The sequence below is a fragment of the Eriocheir sinensis genome, chromosome 47, assembly GCF_024679095.1.
Source record: "Eriocheir sinensis breed Jianghai 21 chromosome 47, ASM2467909v1, whole genome shotgun sequence".
In the NCBI taxonomy this organism is placed as follows: Eukaryota; Metazoa; Arthropoda; class Malacostraca; order Decapoda; family Varunidae; genus Eriocheir; species Eriocheir sinensis.
Window position 1 is genome coordinate 711,444 of NC_066555.1, and position 17,307 is coordinate 728,750.

Sequence of the window (17,307 nt, forward strand, 5' to 3'; positions counted from 1 at the left end):
CCTACCTTCCTGCGGGTGGACATGGAGGCAATGTTGGTGAGCACGACCGCTTGCACCTCCCTGTGAGAGCGCAGCAGCCTCACCAGCGCCCTCGCCACCAGGGACACCTCCGGCCGCGGCGCGATGTGTTGGTACAGCTGGGCTACCGACAGCACCACCTGGGAGGAGGGGGGCATCATATGTAGTTCCATAATAGGTGATCTGTGCTGCTGCCTAAGTGTCATTACATCAAGGTACAGGAGACATGAGTGAATGGAGTGAGTGAAGGGAGAACCAAGGGGGATGCACAAGACTCAAGAGGGTGAGTAGCAGCAACCAGGGAAGGAGTAAGGGAGAAGGGAGGTTAAAGGGGCTATTACACTGGGCAAATTTTCTGTGGATCTTCAGTCAAACCACAACTTCCGCTGGCGTGGTTCTCATATTTCCGGGGTTTTCTGACGTGTCCGCGATCTTCCAAAGGTACGGTAGATTTCGCCTAAGGACGACGGTATTACTCACCATCATCATCATCAGCAATAACAAGAAACAAATGAGAACCACGCCAGCGGAAATCGTGGTTTGACTGAAGATGTACGGAAAATTTGCCCAGTGTAATTTTTATTTATTTATTTCATTTATTTATTTTTTACAACAAAGGAGACAGCTCAAGGGCACAAAAAATAGGAAACAATAATAAAAAAAAAAAGCCCGCTACTCGCTGCTCCTAAAAAAAAGAATCAAAAGAGGTGGCCGAAAGAGAGGTCAAAGAGAGGCCCCTTGAGGCAACACACGGGCTCCCTCCCACTCACAGCGGTGTTGCGGCTCTGCAAGAGGGGCTTGGCGTTCCTGAGCAGGAGGCGGTGGTCCTGGTCCATGGGCTTAGGGCGGCGCTCCATCTCCTCTTCATCCATCTCCCCGTCCTCCTCCTCGTCCTCGTAGAATGGCCGCTCCTTCTCATCCACGTCAGCCTGATGAAGGAGGGAATGTAAATATGCCTTGAAATATAAATAAAGGTAAATAAATCTAACTATGCCTTGAAATATAAATAAAGGTAAATAAATCTAACTATGCCTTGAAATATAAATAAAGGTAAATAAATGAGAAAAGAAATGAGACAGGGAAAAAACAGGAGAATTGTCACGCCAGCATTGAGTTGGTAGGTAAAGAAATTAATAGAAATGAAAAATGGAGAACTACAAAGGGCTAAACAATATAAAGAAAAAACTCAAAGAAAGAAAGAAGAAAGTCAAAGAAAGAAAGAGAGACAGATAAAGAAAACAAAAGAGAGGAAGAAGGAAAAAAAGAAAAAGAAAGGACAGAAGTAGCGGAAATGAATGAATAAATAAATAAACAGAGAAAGACAAATAAAAATAAAAAAGTAAGAAAGTAAGGAAGACAAACAAACAAAGGAAAAAAAAGAAACAAAGAAAAATCAAAACAAAAAAAACAAAAAATCAACCGAGCCCTAAGCCAACCCTACTCACCCCGGCGTTAGGGTTGAGGAACTGCGTGCGGGCGTAGCGGGTGAGCATGTTGATGATGATGACCTGACCCCACTCCTCCACGTCCACCAGCAGGTTGCACAGCTTGCGGTAGTTCTTGTGGATCAGGTCAATCCTCTCGGGGCACACCTACAGGAGGAGAAGGCATTGTTAGTGGTGATGGTAAGGATGGGCAGTGCCAGGGTGGAATGTATTTAGTGCCAGGGAGGGAAGAGAAGGAGGAGGAGGCACTGTTGTTGTTGTCATGGTATCTTTGGTAAGGGTGGGCAGTGCCAGGGTGGAATGTATTTAGTGCCAGGGAGGGAAGAGAAGTAGGAGGAGGCACTGTTGTTGTTATGGTATCTTTGGTAAGGGTGGGCAGTGCCAGGGTGGAATGTATTTAGTGCCAGGGAGGGAAGGAGGGAGGAGGAGGAGGAGGAGGAGGCACTGTTGTCATGGTATCTTTGGTAAGGGTGGGCAGTGCCAGGGTGAAATGTATTTAGTGCCGAGGAGGGAAAGAGGGAGGGAAGAGGAGGATGATAATATAAACTCTAAACATTCCTTTTTTCATATTTGAGTCAAGTTAAGCATCGGTAAAGAACCTAAGCCCTGCACAGCATCAGAAATCAACATCATCACATCACATCATTTTGCCTCAAGAATATCATGCAGCTAAGAATATATTTGAGGCCAATGAGCATGACACTGAATAAAATGAGCCTGTCAGTTACCTCTTCAAACGCCATCACTGCCGAGCCGACGACCAGCGTGGTTTTGTCCGACAGCAGCTTCTCAATGACCTGTATCAGCTCCTCCTTCTGATCCGGGTCAAGGCTGGAACACGAGTCACCATTACCACCACCACCACCATCATTATCACCCTCACTATCCCTAGCAACATCACCATTATAATCATCACCATAACGTGGATAAATGGAACAATTCAAGTAGATGGATTTGGTGTACATGCAATTGAAATGGAGGTTAGATAGGTTCATGAATGGAGAAAGTAGATGGTGCATAACTGATTGCTTCTCCTTATATAGAGTGAATCCTTTCAACCCGGTAGCAGCGGGGATCATGTTTCTTAATGGTCCCTCTAAGCGAGAAAAAAAAATAATGAGAAAAAATCATCACTCACACCAACCATTTCATAATATATATCAAAGCATTTGTGATCAGTTTATGTATCATCTATTTTGGGGGGTGTATATCATGGCACAAATCTGGCACGTCGCTGCTACATGGTAATGCCTCAAATTTGGCCCATTGCTGCTACATGGTAATGCCTCAAATTTGGCCCGTCGCTGCTACATGGTAATGCCTCAAATTTGGCCCGTTGCTGCTACCAGGTTAAGTGATACAAGGTAAATAACACCCTAATGCCTTGATAGATCCCTAAACTCTGGGAGGATCGTAACATATGAGTGTGCCAGAAATACAGACAAGGCAACAGGAGGTGTGGCCGTGTCTTGTATAGTCCTCATAACCTTGTGAGTAAATAATAAGTAGAATAGATATAACACAACAAAATAAGAAATGGAGGTGTGGCTGTGACTGCAATGGTGGAAAAAAAAATAAATAACATGCAAGTACCGTGACCATAACATAACACAGATAAACATAACATAGGTGTCAAAATACAATACAAAAAAAATGAAACACAAAAAAATAACAAATGAAGAGGTATGGCTGTAACTGCAATGTTGGCCTGGGCTCACTCACTTGTACAGCTTGGGTATAGCGTGGGCGGCAGTCTTGCGAACGTAGGGGGACATGTCGGCCACAGCGTCCTTGATCGAGAGCATCATGATGGGCACGATGACCGGCACGCGGATGCTGGACAACACTCGCAGGGCACAGGCGCGGATCAGCTGGTTGGGGTCCTGAGGGGTGAGGGGGGAGTGAGAGAGAATTAGAGGACTTGCAGGAATAGTTGGTTGGGGTCCTAATGAGAGAGAGAGAGAGAGAGAGAGAGAGAGAGAGAGAGAGAGAGAGAGAGAGAGAGAGAGAGAGAGAGAGAGAGAGAGAGAGAGAGAGAGAGAGAGAGAGAGAGAGAGAGAGACACACACACACACACACACACACTTGGATCAGCTACTTGGGGTCTGAAGGGTAAAGGAAAAGGATAGGGGGGTGACAGAGTGATGAGTCTTGTGAGAGCTTTAGATAGAAATATTTGCATGTGATTGAAGAAGAAAAAAAAGGAAGATTTACATAGATTTACACAGATATGCAGACCACACAGAAGCTATGGTCCACACTAGGTGATCGGTGCTTAAACTTAAGTGTCATTACATCAAATTAAATAGGCATCAAGACTTTGCATTTCTTCTTTAGCGAATATTAAGGGGAAGGAAGTGGCAGTCGAGCTTGTTTTTATACGAATCAGTCATATGGGAAAATAAGGGAAGAAAATCAGTCCGGAAAAGGTGAGAGAGAGGTAAAAAAAATAGGCTAGCATTGGTGATATGGACAAGATGGAGGAAAAAGAAAAAAAGGAAACTACCTCAGAGCAAAGGCCAAGAAAAGTGAGAAGAAAGGAAGGAAGGAAGGAAGGAAAGAAAAGGAAAAGTAAGACGGAGATGGAAGAAGGAAAAAAAATGTTAAAAACTCAACACTGGTGATATGAATGAGATGAAAAAAAAAAAAAAAAAAATCTACCCCAGAGTAATCGCCTACCTTGAGGGCTCGCTGGAAGGTGGAGATGGACAGCAGCGCCAGGTCCTGCTGCTCCTCGGCATAGCGCACCAGGTACACATACACCAGCTTCTTCACCTCCAGGTTAGCGCTCACCACGTTCTTCACCACCGCCGGGAACAGCTCAGAGGCGTCACGGCCCTTCGCTACCATCTGAGGGGGAGGGGGGGAGTGAGGGGTGTAGGTGATGGAGGAGGTAGCAAGTAAAAGAATGTGTAGAAGAGTGTGTATTTAACCCCTCCGCTGCGATTGGTATGGATTTCACCTTCACTGGTAGCCTGGTAACATATACTCCCAGTTTAGAGGTTAAAAGTGAGCCATAGAAAGACAATAGTAGATTGATTATGTCTGTATTTATGTTGCTATATTGTGCTAAAGATTAAGGGCCGTATTTTAAGACACCGTCGCTTCTCACATCAACTATTTCTAAAGGTCAAAGAGGGGATCAATCTGTTTTTCATGAGTGTTTTTAAGGTTCATGGCACAGAAGAAGGGTCAAACTACCACCAGGGTCATAAAACTACCCCTGGAAAAGCCTACAGCTCCTACGAAAGCCATGTCAAATATGTGAACTTGGGCGACGAAATGTTTTAAAATACGACCCTAAGTGTGTGACAGCTTTCCAACCACCCACCCCGATGATCCTCTTCATGGCCTCCAGCTTGAGTCCGTCCTTGTTGCTGTCCAGCATCTGCTTGAGGTCCTCATGCCTGGGGGAGACAGGAATAAGTTGTAGCGCCCTGGCTGTGAGTGAGCCATGCTAGCTACCAAACAGTTATTTCTTAGCTAAACATTAACTATTCTAATCAGTCTTATGTTTTATTCCTTAAATGTAGAACTGTGAACTGTGGAAAAATAATACCAGTTCAGCTATATGAATTTTTGACTGGGTGTCACTGGGCTGGCAGTGGGGCCGCTGGTGCCGAGGGTGGCGGGGACTGTTCACAACTATGTGTGTCCAAACTAACAACCAGGAACAAGGGCACGGCAATGTTTCCCAGATATCCTCCACACAAGTGCTACTAATAGACAGCTACTAAAACAATAATAAACAGACAAAATTAGTCTTTAAGGTTTCATCTCTAAGAACAGGAATAAGAAAGAATGTCTGGGGGACCGAGCCCCACCTCCCAGGGGAAGGTCACAGTAAAATGCTCATATAAAATAAAAAACTAAAGTCTGTGTGTGGAAGAGGCCGGTCATTGTGCCGGACAAGGCCCGGGCGAGTGGGCGGCACAGTGCCTGCAGCAGGGTGCCAGGCCGGGTGCCGCCGTATGGCCACAGGGCCAGGGGGGGTGGGGGCGGCACATACTTTTTATACTCGGTGCTGAAGAAGCTCCCCGAGGCCGGGTCCGCCGAGTAGTCAGCGTCCACGGAGGGCGGCCGCTCGCTGCTGTAGGAACTGGTGGCCGCCATGGTGGGCTGGGGCGGGCTGGGGCAGGGTCTTCTCGGTCACTTGACAGCCACGGCCAGCACGGCACCCTCCCTGTCACTGCCCACCGCTGGCCCTGCACCGCACTTCACAGCCAATCACCGCCACGCTCACGCAGGACGGACTTGTGATTGGCTGTGCCGGACGCGTCTTGGCCAATCAAAACAGCGGAAGTGTGGCGTCCGTGTTGCCATTGGCGGGGCGCGGCGCGGGGAGGACCTCTGGCGGCGAGGCGGCAGGCAACAAGGTAAACATCGGTGTGCGAGAAATATCTCCTTGCAGAAATAGGTAGCTCTGCTCTCCACCACGCATGCACACTGGGGAATACACAGCAGGAAATCTTTTTAATTTGCCTTGTTTTGTTCCAGTTTGCCCACTTGTGATCTTTGTGATGGTTGGTATTGCCCGCAAGACAACGACACACCAGACCAAACAAGCAAGAACCGAGTGAACATTAACGTGGGTGATTCTTTTTAAAATCTGCCCCGTTCGTTTGTTATAAATCCTTCTCATAATAAAAAGTCTTTCTCCGATGTTTGTGCCACGTGTTGGTGCCGGAACAGGGCAAGTAAACGTTAACGGTGAGTGAAATATAGAAAAAGTAAGCAAGTTGAACCTTTCTTTGCGAACTATTTTCCGGCTGCGAGTTGATTCCTACAGCACGTGGCGTCTATGGCGAGGCAAGGATTAAGATAGAGTGACAACTCGGGCTGAAGCTGACGCCACCTCTTGATGGAAGGAAGGAGAGGGACTTCTTTCATTTTTTTTACAGTAAAGGAAGCTAAAGAACAAACAAACAAGCAATAAACAAAAAAAAAAAAGCATCGGATGGATTGCTCTCAGGTAACAAGCAATCAGCAGGTGTTAGAACATTTCTCGATAACAAAATCCAACATACATTAATTTACGAGGATAAAGAATATGATTTTTCCAAGGAGTCTGTCTGTCTGTCTATATAACCACACACCACGAAAATCTAGCATATTATCATTCAGGAAGATGACGAATAGCTTATAACCAATATATTTCTTGAAGTGTTCGTCTGTCTGTCTGTCTGTCTGTCCACACACGTCGAAATGAGATGTGTTGTCACCTAAGAGTTACCGTCAATATTTACACTGGAATGGCTGGTGCCTCTGGGGAAGGGCTCGCATTTCAGCTGGGTCCCTCGCCAAGGAGTCTGGGGGATACCTATAGAATCCTTGGTCCTGGCTGAGGCGCATTATACATAGTAGTAGTAATAGTAGTAGTAGTAGTAGTAGATGCAGTATTAATAGTGGTGGTATTGTAGTAGTATATAGCACACAGTAGTAGCATATGCGGTTGTTGTTGTTGTTGTTGTTGTTGTGATGGTACGGGTAGCAGTGATTGGGTGGAATGTAAACAGTGCCCGGGGATGCTAAGAGGGGGGGGAGGGGGGAGAGGAAGCCCAATGGATCGGTGGAATGTCCCGTGGTGGTGGTGGTGCCAGAGGGGGGGGGGAGGGTGGCCAAGAGGGGAGGGTCATAGCAATGTCCATAGTGATAGCAGTGCCAGGGGGGTGGAGGGGGGGAGTGTGGTGGTCAAGGGCGGAGGGTCACAGGAGGGCAGGGGGTGGGTGGGAGGGAGGCAGGAGTGGTGGAGGGCAAGGTTACAGTAGGGCAGGGCGGAGGGTCACAGGAGGGCAGGGGTTGGGAGTGGGGGAGGCAGGAGTGGTGGAGGGCAGGGTCACAGGAGGGCAGGGGGCAGGGTCACAGGAGGGCAGGGGGGGGAGGCAGGAGTGGTGGCGGGCAAGGTCACAGGGCGTCAGGGTCTCGTTGGTACTCTGCATTCGTTTGTTTATTTAGCGACGCGAAGTTATCAGTTTTCAAATATCCAATTAATATTTTTCTTTATTTATTCATTATGTATTCGTATATTTCCTTCTTTGTATATAATTACATGTAATTACAAATAAAAACTAATTAATAATGATCATAAAGGAAATAAATCATTATAAACAAAAATAATCATAGAAATAATAAACATATGTCAACAATAATAAAAAGAATAATTATCACAAAAATAATGATAATGAAAGATACAAAAACAGATTATTATAGGAAAAACTAACCATCAAAAACAAACAAACAATATATATACTATGTGTGTGTGTGTGTGTGTGTGTGTGTGTGTGTGTGTGTGTGTGTGTGTGTGTGTGTGTGTGTGCGTGTGTGTGTGTGTGTAAACTAATGCTTAAAAAACGTACATAAAAATTCAAAAGTATCGGCGGCCGCAGGTCAGGCGTGTGAGTTCACCGCTGAGCCGCCCCGACGCATGCCAGGACACGCCCCAGCCCCGCGCCGCCCCCCAGGCCCCCTACACGCCGCTCGGACGCCGCAGAGGTGGGGGGGAGGGGCGTGCGGTGACGAGCAGGGGCAGGCGTGTGGTGGCAATGACTCGCGAGCGGCCGAAGCCTGGCGATTTGCATGAGAGTGAAGGCGCAGCTTGCTTGGCGTGATTACGTTACGGATCCGATTACAGGAGTATTGGTTGAGGGGTGAAGGATGCGAACTCACTGAGGTTGGTAGTGTCAGATGCTCCCTCCCCTCAAACCAACTATTTCCAAATGCCAAAAAGGAGGTTAATCGAGTTCTAACGAGTGTTCTTTTAGGTTCACGGTACAGAAGAAGGCTCAGACTACCACCAGGGTCATAAAAGTACCCCTGGAAATGCCCTACACTCCCACGAAAGACTAGTAAATTACGTGTTCTTGGGCGCAGAAATGTTTAAAAATATGCCTCTCACACCCTTCGCTAGTTTCTGTACGTCACCTCCAGGACAGGGATATGCATGGTGGTGAAGGCAGGTTGCTTGGTCAGGTTAAGCTACGAATCGCAATACAGGAGTGACGGTGTGAGGGTGATGACTACGGACCCAACAGTGCCCCAGCTCACCCAGGACTCACACCCAGGACTCTCACCCATCGCTAGTTTCTATAGGTCACCTCCAGGACAGGGATATACATGGTGGTGAAGGCAGGTTGCTTGGTCAGGTTAAGTTACGAATCGCAATACAGGAGTGACGGTATAGGGTGATGACTACGGACCCAACAGTGCCCCAGCTCACCCAGGACTCACACCCAGGACTCTCACCCTTCGCTAGTTTCTGTGCGTCACCTCCACGACAGGGATATGCATGGTGGTGAAGGCAGGTTGCTTGGTCAGGTTAAGTTACGGATCGCAATACAGGAGTGACGGTATAGGGTGAATGCCACGAACCCAACACTGCCCCAGCTCACCCAGGACTCACACCCACCTCTAGTTTCTGTACGACACCTCCAGGACAGGGATATGCATGAGAGTGAAGGCAGTTTGCTTGTTCAGATTAAGTTACGAATCGCAATACAGGAGTGACGGTATAGAGTGAAGGCCACGGACCCAACACTGCCCCAGCTCACCCAGGACACCCACCCACCACGAGGCCCTATACGTCACCGTCAAGAAAGGACTCCCTGACTCCCTATCGCTGAAGGAGGACAGTTATGGGTGGTGGGGGGTTTGTTGTCATGGCCTTGGTGAGGAGTTACTCGAGTCAAGGTCAGCTGATTGGTGACTCGAGGCTAATTATAGTATAGTAAATGAGGTGGTGATAGCTTGTTGTTGTTGTTGTTGTTATTATTATTATTATTATTAGTAGTAGTAGTAGTAGTAGTAGTAGTAGTAGTAGTAGCAGAAGTGGTAGCAATAACAATAACGACAACAACAACAACAACAACAACAGTACCACCACCACCACCAACAACAACAACAACAACAGTATCACCACCACCACCGCCACCACAACCGTACACCCCCCCCCATCACCAGTACCCCCCCCACACACACCACTACCACCACCACAACCACACACATCCATCACCAGTCCCCCCCCCCCCCACCACCACCACACACACACACACACACCACCACCACCACCACACTCACCTCCCGCCGGCAGCCTCGGACACCGGGAGGGGGATGGCGGCGTCCTCGTCCGCGGCACTCACCACGTCGGCGGGGTCCACGCTGGGGGGGGCGAGGAAGGGGACGCAGGAGGAGGAGGAGGAGGAGGAGGCATGCTGGTTCTGGCGGCGGATGAACCTCCAGGCGCCCTCCAGCACGATGGGGCGGGCGGTGACGGAACACATGTCACTCCTCACTTCTCCTTTCCGCTACTCACTTCTCCCTCTCTCCCTCCCGCGTATTTCCCTTCTCTGTACGGGTATGTGGCGCCCGCTCTTGAACAGGCAGGTAAGGTTAAGTTAGGCTCTGTTAGGTTAGGTTCGGGTTAGTAAAGGGTGATTTTGAGTGGTGATCACAATGAGGGTATTTTCCAGAACACACCGTGGTTAGTTTCGAAGCTACAACCAAGCAAGCGTCTTCACTCAGGGACCACACACCCGTAGAGCAGTGGATCCCTACCAGGGGTCCATGGAAGAATTTCAAGGGGTCCAAAGAGATTCTAATTATCTCAAAATTCGTCATACTTAAAAAGTCTGCTGAATGGAGCGCCTTTTGCTTTCATTTTATTAATACAGCCTAATGAGCATGGCAGTGCAAGGTATTTTACATTTTGCTGGCTGACCCTATTTCGTTGTAGGGGTCCACAAGTGAAAAATGACGGTAAAAGGGGAAAGGGGACGAAAAATTTGGGGACCACTATCGCAGCGGGACTGGAAATATGCTCCCTCCCTTCCTTTCTCCTCTCCCCCTGCAAGGCCACGGAGTTCCAGACCCGGAAAGGCTTTTACCAGTGCCGGCGCCGGGTATCAAACCTGCAACCGGCCGGATGGGAAAGTCACTCCTTAACCAGGCGGCCAAAGAAGTACTGTCTATACCTTCCCGGCGGAGTGAGTTTGTGAGGCTTTCCCCAAGAGTCACTACACCCGTTCCTCACTCCCCGTTTCCGTTCCTCATTTTTCGTGTCCGTTCCTCACTTTCCCTTTCCGTTCCTCTGTTTCCCTAGCCGTTCTTCACTTCTTTTTTATCTCTCTCTCCGTTCCTCACTTTCCCTTCACCGTTCCTCACTTTCCCTTCACCGTTCCTCACTTTCCCTTCACCGTTCCTCACTTCTCTTTCTCTCACTCGCTCACTTTCCTTTCTCACTCCTTCACTTCTTCTCTCCGTTTCTCACTTTTTCCTCTCCCTTTCTCCACTCCTCTCTCTCTCCCTCGCACGCTCTCGCCCGTAACACCAGCAGAAGCAGACTACAGGTAAACAAACACAGGTAGGTAGGTGGGTAGGGCAGGTGTCGTGGTGTGTCCGCCCCCTGACGACTCTCCTCTTACACCAGCGAGGAGAGAGAGAGAGAATGGACAGGAGAGGAGAAGAGGAGGAGGAGGAGGGGAGAGGGAGGGGGGGTAGATATACAACGGGTATGGGAGATGGAGGATGAGGAGGGACATGGTAGGAGGGAGGGAAAAGAGGAGGAGGAGGTAGAACAATGATCATAATGCTATCAGCTGTTTTAATTATCACCTGAGTCTGTGTTGAGTCACGCGCACACACACACACACACACACACACACACACACACACACACACACACACCTTCCTTCCTTCCTTTTCCTTCCTTCTTTCCTTTCCTCTTTCCTTCCTTCCTCTCTCTCTCTCTTGATATATCTACTACTAACTAACTAACTAACTAACTAACTAACTAACTAATTAATTAACTATCTAACTAATGGAATTCCAAGCACTCTTAGTACCGTCTCCTTCCTTCCTTCCTTCCTTCTTTTCCTCTTCCCTCTCTGTCCTTCCTTCCTTTCTTCCTTCCTTTCTTTCTCCTAACCTAACCTTACAAATGTCTTCTCTCCCTCCCTTTCTTCCTTCCTTCCTTCATTCATTCATTCATGCCATTCTCCCTCCCTTCCTTCCTTTCTTTCTTAATTCTTTCACTTTTCTTTCTTTTTTCTTTCTTTCTTCCTTCCATTCTTCGTTTCTGCCTCCCTCCCTCACTTCCTCCTTCCTTCCTTCTTTCCTTCCTTCCTTCCTTCCTCTCTCCCTCCTTCCCTTCCTTCCTTTCTTCCTTCCTTCCACTCTTTCCTTCCATCCTTCCTTCAATCCTTCCCTTTCTTCCTCTCTCCCAACGCTGCTTCTTCACAATAGATAAGAAAACACCAACAAATCGCTCCAGGCTCTAACCACAGAATCTAACACCACCACAAACCGCTCCAATGCGTCGTGAGCTATAAGGCTTGAACCATAACACTTGCTATAGTAGGAGGTCACTGCAGTATATATAATGTAAGACAGAAAAGCAGAAAAACACCGCATGAGCCAGACAGACAGACAGGGAGACAGATGCGGTGTAACTTTACCTCGTGGACAGACATTCGTACTGTTGTTGATATATCATTTAAAGGACATAGAGACAGAGAGAGAGAGAGAGCTATGGGAAAGAGGGAAGTAAGAGGATCAGCGCTTTAGACATTCATTCTATATATCACAAGTTCAAATTTCCTCTGTGGTGAAACTCTAGCGGTTATATGATAGTGAAGATATTCGGAGAGAGAGAGAGAGAGAGAGAGAGAGAGAGAGCTCTCTCTCTCTCTCTCTCCGTTCCCTTCTTTATTTTCTCTCCCTTCTCTTTTCTCGCTCCTAAAACCAACGCTATAAACACATTCTTTATCACGCTAATTCATCTTTTCTCCATGATTCCGTAGTAACCGTGGGAGAGACGGAATCATATACGTATTAGAATCAACACTTCAGGCATTCAATCTGCATCCCACATCTTGCTTTAGTCCTAGAATCAACGCTTTAGACATTCATTCTATATATCAAACTTTTTCCTCTCGCGTCTATGTTCGGTTTTATAAGATACGTTCACTTCCCACATCAGCTACATCTAAAGGTCAAAGAGTGGGTCAGCCGGGTTCTAAATATGTGTTTCTTGAGGTTCACGGTACAGAGGAAGGGTCACACTACCACCAGGGTCATAAAACTACTACTGGAAATGCCCACAACTCCCACGAAAGCCTTGTCAAATATGTGTTCTTGGGCGGCGAAATGTCTTGAAATTCGACCCATTATGATTTCCCAGTAACCCCTTAGTTGGCTTCTATTGCGCTGGCTTGCAACGTTCTGGCGCTGCTGATACGATAAAAGGCGGCAATTTGACAGGAAAAGAAGTGATGGGTCGGTGTTTAGGAGGAAATAGCAGGGGAGGCGTGGGAGGGGCGTGGGAGGGCGTGGGAGTCGTTTACTTTTGTGTATTCGCTTATCCCTCGGGTGTCTTAAATATGTTACTTTGTTGTTATTATTCTTTCTTTTTACAGCAGAGGAGTCAGATCAAGGGCATAAAAAAAGGTAACAAATGTGAAGAAAAAAAGCCCGCTACTCACTGCTCCTAAAAAGAGTTAGAGGAGTGGCCGAAAGAGAGGTCAATTTCGGGAGTAGAAGTGTCCTGATACCCTCCTCTTGAAAGAGCTAAAGTCGTAGGCAGGAGGAAATACAGATGAAGGAAGATTGTTCCAGAGTTTACCAGCGTGAGGGATGAAAGAGTGAAGATGCTGGCTAACTCTTGCGTAAGGGATTTGGACAGTAAAGGGATGAGCTTGAGTATAAATTATTATTGCTATTATTATTATTTCATGAAGCGAAACATGCAGAGAGGGAGGAGTACGGACGCTATACGCCGCCTGTGAAGCAGTCCCCTAACACCTGAGACGCCGAGAACTTGAGAATGGAAGCACAAGCAGTGAGGGAAGGAACAAGTCTTAATAGCACAAAAACTGTGACAGATCGGCGTCGCATGACCCTCCAACAAACCCCGAATGATTTATATTATACAACTAGGGGTCTAAAATGGAAAATGCTGAAAAGTAAAGATGGCGCCACTATAAACACTTGCCTGCGCCACAATGGGCTGGGGCCGACCATCAGGCCCTACTATGAAGGCCTACCGGCGCCACAGGCCAAGACGTAAAAAAAAAAAGCTGACTGTTTATAATGCCATGTTGTAGGGTTCATCAGGGCTAACAAATGTAATTATACAATGTCATGTCTACAATGCATGGGTAAGCCAGGATAACAACTTGAAGAGAACAACAACAATCTGGCTGACTGTGCATAGATTTAACTTGAACCCACCGCTAGAAGTTGTGACGGAGCACTTTTTGGGGGGACCTTTCCGACAAGCTCTACACACTTAACACATTGCTGAGTCATAATCTCAGTCAGTAAGAAAAAAAATAACATTACACAAGCTTGTATGCCTTTAATTGTATGCCTCTCTCAACGTCCAAATCCTTAACACACACCGCACGCCCCCATGCTTCCATTTAGCCAACCAGGCGAACACAAGCACAGGGACGGACGAGGAGGAGGAGGAGGAGAGGAAGGCGGTCGTTCAGGAATCACAAATAACATCACCTCTCTCGACGTCTATCACACAAGCTCAAACATCCATAACCTAACCTCCCTCAACATCTAAAACCTTAACACACACCACACGCCCTCCCTTTAATCTCTCCTTTCTTTCTTTTAATCTTACCGTATTCTTCTTCTAACCTTCTCCTCTTCACAAACTGACAATGGAATACCAGAAACCCTTTTAATATATCTCCCTTTCTGCTTCTCTCTCCTTTTCCCTCGCGTCCCTTCCTTCCTCTCTTTTCAGCCAGGCGAACACAAGCAAAGAGGAGGAGGAGGAGAGGAAGACGGTCGTTCAAGCAGCCAGCACCCAGGGACAGGGATGAGTACACCACGCCGTTCCCTCGCGCCCAGCTGCAAGGGATCAGTGGGGGCTGCCGGCGGTTCTTCAGCTGGGCCGCCTATGTACCTACAGCTGCGGACGGTGGGCCAGGAACACAGGAACACGCCCACAAACGTCAGACACAAGGCCACGCTCGTAAACTGCTGATCCTAGACTGACAGTTCCTTCCTCTCTGGCTGACTGGCTGGCTGGCTCTGTTGATGGTGATAGTGATGGTGTTGTTGATGATGGTGATGATGGTGGTGATGATGCTGCTGCTGCTACTACTACCGCTACTACTACTACTACTACTACTACTACTACTACTATTACTACTACTACTACTACTATTACTACTACCACTACTACTAAAACTACCACCACCACCACCCACCACTACTACTACTACTACAACAAAAACAACAACAACTACAGCTACTACTACTACTACTACTACTACTACTACCACCACCACCCACCACTACTACTACAACAACAACAACAACAAAATAACTACTACTACTACTACTACTACTACTACTACTACTACTACTACTACTACTACTACTACTACTACTACTTTGATTAGAGGTTCTTAACACCGAGCTTCCGCGGCGACACTACTTATTTAAAGGAGAGAGAGAGAGAGAGAGAGAGAGAGAGAGAGAGAGAGAGAGAGAGAGAGAGGATATAAGCGTGGTGGAAGGCTTCGGGTGGTTCAGACTGTCATCTTTCTCACACCGGAGGCACAGAAACGCGCAGTGAGTTCTCTCTCTCTCTCTCTCTCTCTCTCTCTCTCTCTCTCTCTCTCTCTCTCTCGTTATTATTATTATTATTATTATTATTATTATTATTATTATTATTATTATTATTATTATTATTATTATTATTATTATTATTATTATTATTATTATTATTATTATTATTATTATTATTATTATCACTGTTGTTGTTGTTGTTGAAGTAAAATCAGTTGTATTTGTAGTATTATTAGTGGCAAAAACAACAGGAAAGGTTATGGTGAACGATTGTAATAAGGTAAATCTAAGGAGTGGTGATGGTGGTGGTGGTGGTGGTGATTGTGACAGTGGTGGTGGTGTTAATGGTGGTGGTGGTGGTGGTGATGGTGGTAGTGGTGGTGGTGGTGGTGGTCATGGTGGTCGTGGTGGTGGTGGTGGTGGTGATGGTGGTAGTGGTGGTTTCGATAGGGGTGTTTTTTTTATCTTTTTTTTCTACGTTCTGTGTATAGCGCCAATAGGCTTTCTTGAGGCGGTGGCCGAGCGGTCAGCGTGCGGGCGTGGTGAGCCTGAGGACCTAGGTTCGAGTCCCACCAATGTACGCCGGCAATTTTGAACCATCGCCGAGTGGGGAAGATTACCCACATGCTGCCCAGACTTCCGCCAAGTCGAGCACCGGGGCAGCATGGGCCAGCCAGGTCACATAACACGCCAGTCACTATAAATATATTTCGCCTGCGCCACTAACGGGCTGGGGGCGTCCATGAGACCCTTCAAGTGCCCAAGGGAGCCTACCGGCGCCATAGGTAGCTCCTTATAAAATGATGGTGCCCATTGGTCGGCCCCAGCCCATTAACGTCGCGGGCAAGTGTTTTGCAGTGGCGCCATCTTGCTTGGCTCACGCCGCCCCCCTCCGGAGCTTCACTGATCCTCTTGAGGGTCGCTGGAGTCCGGGATGACAAGCGGTCATAAGCACAGCCTTAGTCCATGGAGTACTCTATAGACTAAACAGGACGCAGGCCCGTAAGTTTGGCAGATTTTGGGGTAGGGAGCATCACAGGTTCATGAGGGGGTGGGGGTGGGGGGTAGTCAAACAACCATGCACTTTTAGGGGCATTTTGAGGCCGAGGTGGGAATCCATGTCACTCTTTCGACGATGATTCAGCCACTGACGAGACTTTAACCTTCAGCTGAAACTTTAGACCTGTAGGCTACTACGTCTGTACACCAAATATGGTAAAGTAAAGACTCCCAGAATTAGACATGTACGTACCTATGAAGAAAACACGTCAATCACAAGCAAACATGACTTTCTTCTCTGTTGTGTTGCAAAGGTCATTCATAACCTGCTTCAGATTAAGATACCAAGTCTCTCGCAGGGAACACTTGGACACGCCGTGAGGCTGAGCCGGTTGTGGGATATTGTGCTTTTGAAGTGACTATTGATATGCGTCGTAGCGCTGAATGCACGCTCACTGACTGCGTTTGGTGCGTTTGGTGCGTTCTTCCTCTTCCAAGCTCATAAAACCGAGCAACCTGTACCAGACTGCGCAGGCCATCACCAAGACCGCGAGGGTGACCGACTCCCTCACTCAGGCAAGGTGCGTGTTTTTTTTCACGTTTATGGTGCAGCAAAAGTCTTGTCAAACTCCCACAAGGGTCATCACACTACCCATGGAAATACCCACATTACCGTCTACCCAAGCCTTAAGGGACTATTACACTGGGCAAATTTTCCGTGGATCTTCGGTCAAACCACGATTTCCGCTGGCGTGGTTCTCATATTTCCGTGGTTTTCTGACGTGTCCGCGATCTTCCAAAACTACGGTAGATTTCACTGAAGGACGACGGTATTACTCACCATCATCATCATCAGCAATAACAAGAAACAATTGAGAAACACGCCAGCGGAAATCGTGGTTTGACTGAAGATCCACGGAAAACTTGCCCAGGGTAATAGCCCCTTTAGACTATCAAATGTGGGTACGTGTGTGTGTGTGTGTGTGTGTGTGTCCCGAAGTGTTTGTGAATAAGCCCGTAATTTTAAACGTACCCAAGGAGACTGGTTTGACCCGACCTCTGCATACTGAACGGGAAAATAACACATGAAAACCCGGTTGAAGTTTTTGGAATCTTGGTAGGAGAGCTCAACACTGTCAAATTGAGACGATAGTGATATAGTAACCAAATGCTTGATCTATACAACAGTTATCAATGTTACCAACAGTCAAGGAGGCGGCGGATAAGTAGATAGATTGTTGCTACTTGCTCGTGAATTTTA

General features: G+C 47.3%; 2 protein-coding genes across 70 annotated transcripts in view; one reads left to right on the plus strand and one right to left on the minus strand.

The window, feature by feature from the left end:
• Window positions 1-9,762, minus strand: part of LOC126981218 (AP-3 complex subunit beta-2-like) — a 30,014-nt gene extending 20,252 nt beyond the window's left edge. For 48 of the 50 annotated variants that reach the window (XM_050832069.1, XM_050832076.1, XM_050832046.1 and 45 more), the window contains exons 1-8: window positions 9,537-9,762; window positions 4,795-4,870; window positions 4,143-4,313; window positions 3,186-3,346; window positions 2,192-2,294; window positions 1,464-1,610; window positions 789-947; window positions 6-158 (exon numbers count right to left, since the gene is read on the minus strand). In XM_050832069.1, the coding sequence (XP_050688026.1) occupies window positions 6-158; window positions 789-947; window positions 1,464-1,610; window positions 2,192-2,294; window positions 3,186-3,346; window positions 4,143-4,313; window positions 4,795-4,870; window positions 9,537-9,739 (1,173 nt within the window). In that variant the 5' untranslated portion in view covers window positions 9,740-9,762. Of the gene's footprint in view, window positions 1-5; window positions 159-788; window positions 948-1,463; window positions 1,611-2,191; window positions 2,295-3,185; window positions 3,347-4,142; window positions 4,314-4,794; window positions 4,871-5,472; window positions 5,686-9,536 lie in introns of those variants that run through there. The other 2 variants (XM_050832079.1, XM_050832078.1) reach the window with 1 other exon arrangement.
• A 5,200-nt stretch (window positions 9,763-14,962) lies between these two features.
• Window positions 14,963-17,307, plus strand: part of LOC126981223 (acetylcholine receptor subunit alpha-type acr-16-like) — a 20,954-nt gene continuing 18,609 nt past the window's right edge. For all 20 annotated transcript variants that reach the window (XR_007733823.1, XR_007733821.1, XR_007733824.1 and 17 more), the window contains exon 1: window positions 14,963-15,050. The gene's annotated coding sequence lies outside the window, so the exon portion shown is untranslated. The remainder of the gene's footprint in view (window positions 15,051-17,307) is intronic.